The 12500-nt window shown below is 41.9% G+C and overlaps 1 protein-coding gene and 1 long non-coding RNA gene across 2 annotated transcripts in view; one reads left to right on the forward strand and one right to left on the reverse strand.

The window, feature by feature from the left end:
- Positions 1–602: 602 nt before the first annotated feature.
- Positions 603–6288, forward strand: LOC139661182 (uncharacterized). Its single transcript, XR_011696584.1, has 5 exons — positions 603–729; positions 1227–1400; positions 1714–1887; positions 2796–2836; positions 3032–6288. It is a non-coding gene; the product is annotated as an uncharacterized lncRNA (long non-coding RNA).
- Positions 6289–10667: 4379 nt separating this feature from the next.
- Positions 10668–12500, reverse strand: part of LOC139661181 (5'-AMP-activated protein kinase subunit gamma-2-like) — a 9760-nt gene continuing 7927 nt past the window's right edge. The window contains exon 11 of the mRNA XM_071539575.1: positions 10668–10831. Coding sequence (XP_071395676.1) covers positions 10668–10831 — 164 coding nt within the window. The remainder of the gene's footprint in view (positions 10832–12500) is intronic.

Here is a 12500-nt window from a genome sequence, read left to right on the forward strand (position 1 = left end):
TTTACCTCCAGTTCCATCTGTCTGTCTCTGTCTGTCCGTCTGTCTGTCTGTCTGCATCCATTTTGCTCCACAATGGGTTGGCCAGTCAATCTGAAACTGCACATGGGCATTAAGCATTGGCATAGGCAGGGACTGATTTTTCACTGATTTTGACGAAGCTGATTTTTCCATTTTCCCAAATTTATGCTGTTTATGCATATTTTTGGCAAGTCTGCATGTCTGCACCAACTTAACTAAACCTTTATTTATTTTAAACCAGTTGGCATTCAAGGCCCAAACTCCAGATTTATTCGTATGGTTGTTAAAGAATGTGTTCAAGGGAAATCGACCAATTCTGAAATATGAAGGTTTGACAAACTGTCTGATTTCAGATGGAATGACTCTATGAGGCCGAAATGCTGATCCATACTAACAAAAAGTCCATTGACTAGGACATAACAATGTTGAGCTACACATTTAAAACCTGAAACTATCTAATTGGATTATGAAACATTGGATTGTTGCAAGCATTCAGAATATTTTATTTTATAGCTACATGTTTTATTCTTTATTCAGATTGAGTGGCTGCAGCTTGTCAGAGAGCAGCTGTGCTTCTCTGGTCTCAGCTCTGAAGTCCAACCCCTCCCATCTGAGAGAGCTGGACCTGAGGAACAACAGGCTGCAGGATTCAGGAGTGAAGCTGCTGTCTGCTGGACTGGAGAGTCCAGACTGTAGTCTGGAGACTCTGAGGTCAGATTGCAGCATTTCATATTTTTTCAGTTCTGTGATATAAATGTTATATGAATAATATGCATATTGTGGTGACACTTAATTTGAAGACATCTGTATGCTGACATTATGCTGATCCACACTGACTAGCTTAATGGTAAAGCCCATTGACTATGGCATAGTGCATGTTGAGCTTTAAAACCTTTAAAACCTATAAAACCTTAATATTATGAGGAAAAACCTCCACTCACTAATTCACTCTTCAGTCTCTACTTGTTTATTGAAGCAGCAGCATGTTGTCATTAATATTAGTGAGTGCTGGTTTTTCCTTGTTATGTCTTTTTGAACCTGGCAGCCTGTTGGGTTCAGGTGTTTTGAGTTGAGAGCGCCATGTTAGAAAATTGTGTATTTAAAACCTCAAAAGCTCTGATTGGGTTATGAGAGATTGGATGGTTTCAAGCAGATTTTCTACCCAGGAATATTTTATTTTATAGCTACATGTTTTATTCTTTATTCAGACTGAGTGGCTGCAGCTTGTCAGAGAGCTGCTGTGCTTCTCTGGCCTCAGCTCTGAAGTCCAACTCCTCCCATCTGAGAGAGCTGGACCTGAGTTACAACAAGCTGCAGGATTCAGGAGTGAAGCTGCTGTCTGCTGGACTGGAGAGTCCACACTGTAGTCTGGAGACTCTGAGGTCAGACAGCATATTTCAGTTCTGTGTAGATGTGAATATTATATGAATGTTAAATTAGTATTGTGGTGACTCTTAATTTGATGACATCTGTATAAGGCCGAAATTATGCTGATTCACACTGTAATACTATAATAATGGTAAAGCAAGCCCAATCATTATTGGTAAAGCCTGTTGACTAGGGCATAACAATATTGAGCTACTTATGTAAAACCTGAACAGATTTGATTGGATTATGAAACATTCGATGATTTAAATCAGGTTTTCTATCCAGGAATATTTTATTTTATAACTACATGTTTTATTCTTTATTCAGATTGAGTGGCTGCAGCTTGTCAGAGAGCAGCTGTGCTTCTCTGGCCTCAGCTCTGAAGTCCAACCCCTCCCATCTGAGAGAGCTGGACCTGAGTTATAACAAGCTGCAGGATTCAGGAGTGAAGCTGCTGTCTGATCTTCTGGAGAGTCCACACTGTAGACTGGAGACTCTGAGGTCAGTAGAAGGTTGGAGTCAGTCCATGTTGACAAGCTCCATTGGTCGGTCTGTTAGTGGCAGCATTGTGCTAAACACAGTTAGTTAGAAGTCTATCTGACCCTAGACAGAGACACAGTGGCAGAGTATCTGACCACTGTGACCAACAGCAAAGTGAGGAAATCCCTAACGAGGTCCAGGCTCTGTGCTCACAAGCTGGCTGCAGAAACAGGTTAACACAGGCAGACCTGGCAACCCAGGGACAGCAGGTTGTGTCTGTTCTGCTGTCAGGGAGAGACAGAGACAGAAAGTCACTTCCTGCTACACTGTGACAGATACAAAGACATGAGACAGACTTATTTTGAGAGGAGAGGTAGAATTTACCCAGAGTTCAACCTGCCTGATCCTCTCAAACTGCCCTGCTGTTGATTGTTGTCACACTTTAAGAGAAGAGGAACACACAGCTGGATGACAAATATGAAGAATAATATATGAATGTATGTGAAAAGTTCTGTTTTTAATTGGCTAATATTATATTTTTGTTTAACACAGAAAAAATGATAGTCAGTAGACAGTGGAGGCACAGCAACACACACACACACACACACACACACACACACACACACACACACACACACACACTAATACATGGAGGGGGGATGGGATTCTTTTTCTGAAATGTTGGTTAATTGATGATTCATTTCTTGTTACATGCTTTGGCAATATTGTTTGTTTGTGAACTGTCATGCCAATAAAGCACCGTGAATTGAATAGAATAGTATCAAACCAAAGATCCAGCATTTCCTGGTTAATCCCCAACCTTACCAATGGCTGCTCTTCTCAGTGAAGGTGTCGGCCAATCAGATCAGCCAGAAGCATGTGTTGAGTCGACCTGCAGATGACTGTTGTTGTTGTGTTCGTCCCTACAGGCTGAAATAAACCTGGATTACAGCTGACAGCCTGACAACATGTGAGTACTGACACACACACACACACACACACACACACACACACACACAGAGCTTAATCTATGTTCCTTATCTGTCTAAGTCTTCCTTCTAGCCTTTATACTGGATGTGCTGCATCACTGATTGAGAGGTGATGAAGTGAGTCTTAGTAAATGTTGATTTCTGATGTCAGTTGTGTGACTTCTTCTCCCCATCAGATGCCTGTCATCTCACTCTGGATCCAAACACAACAAACAGAAGCTACACTGCCAGACTCAATGACAAGTCCACCATCATCTCCGTCTGTTCCTCTGGATCTAACAGAGCAGCAGTGTATCTGGACTGGTCTGCTGGGACTCTGTCCTTCTACAGAGTCTCTTCTGACAAACTGAGACTCCCATTAGCAGGTGGTGCAGATTACATTGGTGCCAGTGTTAGCTTGCTGTTAGCAAAATTGTTGTTTAAACTCAACAAGACTAGGTAGACCTAGTGCAAGCCGGGCCTCTTCTTGGCTTTCACAGCCTAGTATAATACATGTTCTGCCTGTGACCTGCTCTATTATTTTCAGCCACATTGACCCGTGGAGACATTTTGAGTTTAATACAATGTTGGACAGAGGGGCATTTAAGCCCCTTTATGTCTTGACTGTTACCAAACTATGTTTCTGAGTCAAAGTTTGCAGTCTATTTTGAGACATTTATTCAAATAAATTAGAGATATCATTCAAACGTAATATAACATACTAGGGTTGTGGGCGGTGGGCGGTGTCACCGGTGGCATACGGTCCTGGAGTCCACACCGGTGTTATTAGCCCCACAGGAATACTGTTATTTTGTATTTTGTAAAATAAAAGCACATATTCAGAGCTTCCATGTTCAAGTTAGGCTACAAAATGATAAACGGACATACTAACAACATGCTGATCACTAAATCTGATCACTAATGACAGATTAGGATGAATAGGATTAATTATTTGTCCTTACCTGTGTCCAGTACAATCCAATGGGAGCCTAAAGAAGGGCGATGTGCCAGAATCTGACCGGCACTCACATGAACTCTGTGAGTGTTGAGCAGTGTTAGAAATCTCTGATTAAAAAGTGTTAAAAAGTGTTTACAAATGCCGTTAACACACTTGAGTTTGGAGAGGAATTTTAAGTTTCACTTTCATCGTAGTGACTCTGACTTTGATAGTGCTCAGACCCTCTAGTGGCGACAGGCGGTATAACCGGTATGACCGGTGTTGAGGAGGGAAAGGTGTCAAAATGGCACAGTGACAACTCTATAACATATGAACATTAAATTTCCAGTCTTGAGTGCCCATACACACACAGACATGCACACACAGACATGCACACACACACACACACACACACACACACACACACACATATTCGCACATTCCACCGGCACCGGAGTTAGAAAGTAGACTGCAGCCTGAAATGAAGTCAGTCCACTGAGCCTCAGGCGTGGCGAGATGGGGTTTAATATTTCAGATATTTCTATGTTAATTAATTTCTATGTTGTTTAATAGTAATCATTTCAGTCTGTAATAGTCTATCACTGATTTTAATTCAGTGTCTCTCGATTCGGTTTCTCTCTCTCTCGCTCTCTCAGGTTGCGATGCCTGACAGCTACGTTTTCCGCAGAAGAAATATTATCTTTGATTGGACAATAATGATGACACACCTGTTGCTATGCAGATGTTCATTCAGGATTTGAAAGGACGCTTGTAGTAGCGTGACTTGCCGCCTCTGGAAACTCCCGAAACTCGTATACAAACTTTTAGACTAACCGTTGTCGATGTAAAATGAAGACAGATTGCTGCTGATTTCTCGCCTCAAATGTTTTCAGAAACACATTTCGGTGAATCGTTTTCATAAAGTTTCCAAATGAGCCGCCATGTTTTTCCAGTTTGAAATCCGGGGGCAGAAACACACCATGACAGTGCAAACAACGCGTTATCACGTATACCACCATGACTGTGTAGGTCTTGACGCCCCTTGACTTTCAGCAATGGGGAGTCAGTCAGTTAGCTACTTTCCCTCCTCTAGGCCGGTCCCAGAGGCCCGGCAAAAACGGTTACAGAATGCAATGCACCCAGTGGCATTAGAGAGACAAACATATGTAGGTAAAAATGGTTCCGTTTCATGATTGGATGTTTTTGATTATCTATCTATCTATCTATCTATCTATCTATCTATCTATCTATCTATCTATCTATATATTTATCCCAAAAATGTAGATCAGTGATGGCTCATCAGACTCAGGAGAGTTTCCTCTTGATTGCTGATGTCATTAATGACCCTCCCTCTCTCCTGCTTTGCTGTTTTCCATTGTCTATATATGATGGGCATAGGAACAATTATAAAATGTAAATTTGTCCCACCCACTTTTTTCCAAGTCCTGTCGTCATATTTTCATTTGCGCATTTATCAGAGAAAATCCCGCAGTCAAGTGAACTCAAATGTCTTTGGGACCCAGCGGAATCCGAGCTGTTCGTAGCTTTCTTTCTGAATGACAGCACTTTCACCCAATGAGAGCGAACCACAGAACTTGATTGGATAGAACGGTCCAGGCCCTTTTCGCATCGTCATGGTAACAGCTTCCACATTGAGAAACAGGTGCATTACAACTTCCTGTTGCCAGCTCTGGCCTTCACTAAATCGCTCCACAACCTGCCAAAAATTAACATTGGTGAAGTACAAAGACTATTTTTGTTGACTCCTGGATCTAAGTTAGAGTTCTTCACTAGATGCTGGAAAATGAACGTGTCAAAATGGATTGAGAGTGTTTTTGGTTCATGACACCACACACACAGCTTTGAATGGACCTCAGGACACAAAATAAAACTCTGGACAGTGGAGAATATGGAGCTTTAAGAGCTAGCAATTATGTGATGGGAACAGGATGCATTGATTTTAAGTAACCGATAAACTATATTAAGGTTTTGTATTTGGTTTCATTGAGCCAAATAGGCTGCTGCTGATCACAAATTATGTGTTTATGTCTTTCAACACTAAAACAATTTTAACCTTCAACATGCAGCTAATTATTTGTAATGTTTTTGTAATTCGGTGTAATTCAGCAACCATGTTTATAGAACCCCACAATTGTTATTATTCTATTTTGTTTTATTTGTATTCTTTTTATATTCTATTGTAATTTTCTGATGAATTTAGAGGTGATGAAAATTAATGTGAATTGGAAACAGTCTGATGAAATTGCATGTGAATTAAAAAAAAAGAATTCTAAACTGCCAACTCATTTGATAAATTCAATGGTGATTTAATTTTTAAAAAAATGGTAATTTCAATATTTTTTGGTGTCAAATCGGCTGTTTGTGTTTGTCCAGGTGATTCATCTGAGCTGCAGCTCTGGAGATATGCATGGTGTGTCAGACTGTGCATTGGTCTGTTGTGTATTTGAGTCAAACACATGTATATAAAGGCAAAGATTTTGCTGATTATAGTCATTCATCACCATGTCAGTAAACAAAATAGAGGAAACATGAACCAATATCACTAAATAAATGTTGGAGATGAGTTTATCTATGGAGCCGCTGAGAAGCTTCTGATTGGCTGTTGGCCTACACTCTCAAAAAAAAGTATTCCTATATGGTGCATTAATGTTCCTCACGGTACAGCTTGAGTTGTCATGGAAAACTAGATAACTGTGTTCACTTACCCAGAGGGAAATGTAGATCAACACAACCAGCAGAACAACAACAGACTGCAACTGGGCTGCAGCAAGTTCAGATACACAAACGTTGCACCAGTTCAGGTGTTAATTGTTTCATTAAAGTTAATGAAGGGCAGCAGGCCAGGCTTCAGTGAACCAGTCTCTACAGCGGCTCATTTCACTGATGAGTTCCTCCTGTCTGGTTGAAGGAGAGTTCACTGTTAGCTGCAGTGAAAACCTGCAGACTCTTGGCTCTTCATAGACAATAGTTGTGAAAATAAAAAAAAGCAGCTACCCGCTCTGATTAAAGAAGATTCTTGAGTAGATGAAACTAAACAAACAAACAGAATTTACAAAAAATCATCAGAATTGTTTATTCATTTTTTTTTTTCCAACAGCAAGAAATATAAAAACAGGCCAACTGAAGTCAACAGTCTGTCAAAATAAAACCTTTATCAAACAGAACAGCCAGAGCCAAAGACAGGGTTCGGCCATGTTGGCTCCACAGTCCTGCTGTTTGGTCGTTGCTATAGTATTGTAGTATATAATACTACTATACCAGTTATGAAATATATACATACAAGGAAACAGCTGTAGTCAAGTGTAGGGAATGATAGATTCATTGCAAGTAAAAGAAATGAAGGATTTTCATCACATCAGTCATTTTGTGATCACAGCTCTTAAACTCCAGGCTGAATTTTTGGTCTGTGTTTGACATTACAATGTTTGTTTTGCTGTAAAACACAAAGTCAGATGTTTCATCACTGAGTTCATGTGTGTTAGGGGTGAAAAAGCTGCTCAGGAACAACCAGAGTCTCGTCTTGACGGCTTCAAACCAGTTCATCAAGTCGCCGGTTTGAACCGTCGAGTCTGTCGGACCCGAACGCAGCGTTTGAATCACCGCTGATTTAACAAGAGCCGGACTGTGGAGCCAAGATGGCTGACAGTAAAGACCGCAGTGACCGAACGATGAGCGTTTGGCTCTGAGGCCGACCTCTCCACCCTGCTCTCTAGATCTGATTAAAGGTTCAATACACAGGAAATAAAAATGTCTTCACAGACCACACAGCAGTATTTGTTCTCTGGCACTTCACGGCTCCTCCATCTGTATAGATCTACGATGGATAGACAGGCCGCTCCCTGGTACGCCTTCCTCTCTACACATTCTGATTCTGTTGTGCTGAAACACGACCGACCGGGCCGCGGGCACGGGACTCTGGGAAATGTAGTGTTTTAAAGGAAAGAGGGTCAGGAGGTGATCAGGTACAGACAGAATCAATCGCTGAATTCACACATGAACACAAAATCTGATTTCTTATTCTTATTGAACTGGATTAGTTGACTAATTACATGTTCTAGTTCAACAAAAAAAGCTGACTAAGGCTGCGTTCACACAGCATTTTTTTTGTGTGGAAAAAGCTCTGCCTGGAGTGTTTTGTGAAGAGAAATAAAAAGCGGATCACGATAACGTCATCTGATGTTAGCTGAGCAGCTGCAGCTCACTGACCAGCTGGTTCAGACTAAACAGTGTTGAGCAACAAGCAAAGGCTGACAAATATTCCCAATACACGTCCAATATGATCAATACTGCCTTTATGATCGGTGCTGTAACGGAAATTCACTTATTACAACGACCGATTTCTCCACCGGCACGTTGACTTTCTCCATCTTTGTTGTTGTTATGGGAAACGGCCGGCCTCTCCTTCATCGTGATTGGTTGGCTGAGGAAAAAAGCGGGGTAACACTTTATAATAACCATCATTAATAAATGGTAAATTGATAGTTAATTAAACTTTAGTTAATAGTTATTTTACTGTTAACAAACAATAAAATGATCATTAATAATGTTTACTAATTATTAGTAATGCTGTTTGTTTGTTTGTGTAATATAAAATCATTTGTTTATAAATTATATATTGTATCATAGCTTTTTACCCTTTTTACCGTCTCTTATCAGCTATGATACAATATATAATTTATAAACAAATGATTTTATATTACACAAACTAATGATAAAATAACATAAATTATAGCATTACTAATAATTAGTAAACATTATTAATGATCATTTCATTGTTTGTTAACAGTAAAATAACTATTAACTAAAGTTTGATTAACTATCAATTTACCATTTATTAATGATGGTTATTATAAAATGTTACCAAAAGCGGTTCACGTCACCCGCCGCTTTTCTTTTTTTTTTTTTAACAACTTTATTTACATTTTCACAATACAAAGTATATTCAGGTTGGAATATGGTTACATGTACTTACTGACTTATCACCCCCACCCACATCCCCCCATCCAGGGTCACACAAACAACCAAGGAGACAAAAAAAAAAAAAAAAAAAAAAGTTACCAGCCTTGTCCTTCACATTTTTGGAGCGTAAATACCCGCCGCTTTTCTGAAAGCGCTCCGCTCTGACAAAAAAAAAACCCGCCGGTCTCAGCACTTTTCCTGGAGCGGCCGCCTTTTGTGCGTCTTGCAGCCGCCTCCCGTTACTTTTAATGAGGAAAAGACGTTCGGCAGTTGGGGGAAAAGCCGCTGTGTGTGAACGCAGCCTTAGCTGATGAAGAACAGGCTGAAAGCTGAACTGAAGCCTGGCTCGAGCTTCACGCAGAAACCAACGTGACGGAGCGCGTGCGGTCAAAATGACGGAATTCAAAATGAGTCTCCATGTTACGGCAAGGTCTCGCACCGCCTGAGGTACGAAACAACACGAGTGTCTGAATTCTCCATACGACATACAGATTGTCTGAATACTACATGGATAGAAATATGAAGCACGGATCACACGGCTGCTGCAGGATCGTTTCTGTCCCACAGTTCTTTGCGCTCTGGTAGAGACAAAAAAAAACCAATCTTTTCCTGTCTTTTTCTGTGATATGTTATAAAATAATTTCTATACGCAATGAGAGTTAAGAGGGTGTTTTTTTTTTTTTTTTTAAAATCAGATTTCTGTTCTTATGTGAATCTCTTCTTCAGCAGCAGAACACAACTTTAAACTCTGGTTTCAAAATAAATAAATTCAACTTCAAAATCTATCTTTTTTACAGCATCATTTTAAAATTTAACACCAAAATAACAATAGTACAGACTTGATTTTTTTATATTTATATGTATAGATATATATATAAAACGATAAACATATAATCTCTACATATACAGTCACTAACATTTGATATATAGAATCATTATAATCTCGGTTTCAGCAGATAATTAGTGATATTCAAGGATAATGAGAATAACAACAATGATGATATGAAATTGTCACTTCAGTGATGCTGGGGCATTTTGGGGCGTATACCATTTCCTGTGGGCGTGGGCCTGTGACTATCAAGGTGAGGCTAGCATTCTGCATTTTCATTGGCTACATACAAACGCCTGTCACGCCAGTGTGCAATTGGCTCAGAGAATTCTTCCGGGAACAAACGCACAGAATCGCCGTCTCAGCCGATAACCTGCAACAAACGCTTTGCAACAGGATGTCCTGAACGCGCCCCAGCCCGTCAAGATGAGTGACAGGTGTTGAGGCAGGAACTTGACCAATGGAGTGGGAGGAGGGCGGGACTAACAATACACTTCCTGCCTCAAGGTGAAAAGTTGCATGTTGTAGCTTTAATTGGACTGGATTGAAGTGAGATGGTTTTGGTTAGTTCTTCAGTTTGAAGTGAACATGTAGGAGGTGAACCGAGGTTTTCTTACTCAAGATTACAAGATTACACAACACTGATTGGCTCTCGCATGTTTTCTTTCATCCTGCGCTGTAGAGGAACAGCTGCATTTCTACGCAACTCAACAGTCTTTCGCACAACTAGAACACAGCCAGAACTGTAAATACTCACTGTATTTTTTTTCGTTCTCTTGTGCTCATCTTTTATTGGCTGTTACCGGTGTCCATTCAGATTCGAGTGACTGACCAGTTCACACTACAGGAGGATGTCACGACTTGTCCACAGCCAACGTGTTTGAACTAATGCTGATAGTAGTGATGGGTCGAGCTAAAGTCCTGAAGCCTCACACTACACTGCGACTGACCCAAACTAACACAGACTTGGACCGATCCTTTGTGAAGTGAAATTGTGGCTATAATCAGGCTAAAAGTCTTGTAGTGTGTCACCGGTGTTAGCTAGCAGCGCGGTGCTATCTTGTTGAAAGTTGAAATATATTAAACTTTAAGCTCTCAGCACTGTTGGGAACAACAACGCCTCCTCTCCATTGAAAATGAGGGAACAGCGCTTCCTGCTGGACACTAATGCTGAGTTCATGTTGAATGGGAAGAAGTGGAGCAACAGGAAGGCATCTTGTTGCTTCAGTTTGGAAACATTCTCGTGTTTACCTTGAATCCAAAATTTAAATTTAAAATCAACCACAAACTGGAGCAGTTATTGCTTGCTAACTGTAAGCAGTTGATTGTATTAGTGTGAATATAACTGATAATTTTGGTTTTTATTACTGTGGACAGCCGACATCGGTGGATTTGCTGCCTGACATCCACCTGTCCTACTTGTAATCACCTCTAGGAGGCGGACATGAACCTTTTTTCCAGTCGGCAGCTCGTGTTTGCAGTAACTCCAATATGACCTGAACACCGCAGTAGTGATGTAATTTATCTTAAAGTTGCTGCTATTGCAAGGAAACCCGCTCTCTCCGGTTCTGGTGATTTTTATGTTCTTACTTCAACTGAATGTTTCTGGGATTCTTTATAGCTAAAGCTAGTTTGACGACTCCAGGGCCATGAAACTCATTCAGAACTCAGGAAAACCTTTCAGAAACACCCGGTCATCAGTCTGAAAACAAGGCCTTTCCTCTTAACTCCTGGAAATCTGACTTCTTGGAGATACAAGGTTTGAACAATGATGAACAATAAATGATCCTCTGAGAAACAACCAATCTCAAGTCCCTGATTGGCTCAAGCACATGTCAATCATCCACCTGGCCCACCCGCCTCCCGATGTAACAAAACCAAGTCCGCTGTCCAGCCGCAGCTCTGCATCAATCCCACGCTTCCCAATCGCCGGCCAATGAAAACTCAGAGCCTCCTGGCCAATCCCACGTCAGCCTGCGGGGCTGTTGATCCCGCCCCTTCCTGTTCCTCAGCCTCCTCTTCCTGTGGTGAGCAGCTCGACTCGACCTCGGCGAGTCGCGACAAAGTCCAGAGAAACGCCTGACTGAAGCTATCACTCCGCCTCCTTCTCCTCCTCCTCTTCCTCCTTCTCTACCTCTGCCTCTTTCTCTCCTTCTTTCTCTCCTTCCATCTCTCCTCCTTCTCCCTCCGCCTCCTTCCCTTCCTCCTCTCCTTCGCCAGTTCCCTCCTGGGATTCGTCTCCTCCCTCCTTCTCTCCTCCCTCGCTTCCTTCCCCTATCCCCTCCTCCGCTTCTCCCTCCTTCGCCTCCTCCTTCTCTTCCTCCCCTCCGTCAACTGTCTCCTCCTCTTCCTCTCCTTCCTTCCCTCCTTCTCCCTCATTTCCTTCCTCCTCCTTCTCCTCTTCCCCTCCTTCACCGCCGGTCTCCTCCTCCTCTCCTCCTTCCTCTCCTTCGTCTGTCTCTGTTGGTCCTGTCTCACTCTCTGGCTGAAGCTCCACCTCTTCCTGACTCACAGCAGATGGCTCTGTCTGTCTCTCTGGGTCTGTCTCACACTCTGTCTGTGTGTCTGTTGCTTCTGTCTCACACTCTGTCTGTGTGTCTGTTGCTTCTGTCTCACCCTCCGCCTCTCTCTCCGTCTGTGATTCTGTCTCTCTCTCTCCCTCTGTCTCTCTCTCTCCCTCAGTCTCGCTGTCGTTCTGTCTTTCTGCCTCGCTTCCCGTCTCCGGTTTAGCTTCGCTCTCGGATTGTGCGACGTCATTGTCTCTCTCTCCCTCTGTCTCTCTCTCTCCCTCTGTCTCTCTCTCTCCATCTGTCTCTTTCTCTCCATCCGTGTCTCTCTCTCCTTCTGTCTTTGTGTCTGCCTGTCTCTCTGCCTCTCCATCTGTCTCTCTCTCCTCCGCAGCACCCATCTCTAAGCTGGC

Source organism: Centroberyx affinis, unplaced genomic scaffold (genome assembly GCF_046629955.1).
Source record: "Centroberyx affinis isolate AG114_WGS23_722 - 3 ecotype Tasmania unplaced genomic scaffold, CSIRO-AGI_Caff_v1 ptg003473l_1, whole genome shotgun sequence".
In the NCBI taxonomy this organism is placed as follows: domain Eukaryota; kingdom Metazoa; phylum Chordata; class Actinopteri; order Beryciformes; family Berycidae; genus Centroberyx; species Centroberyx affinis.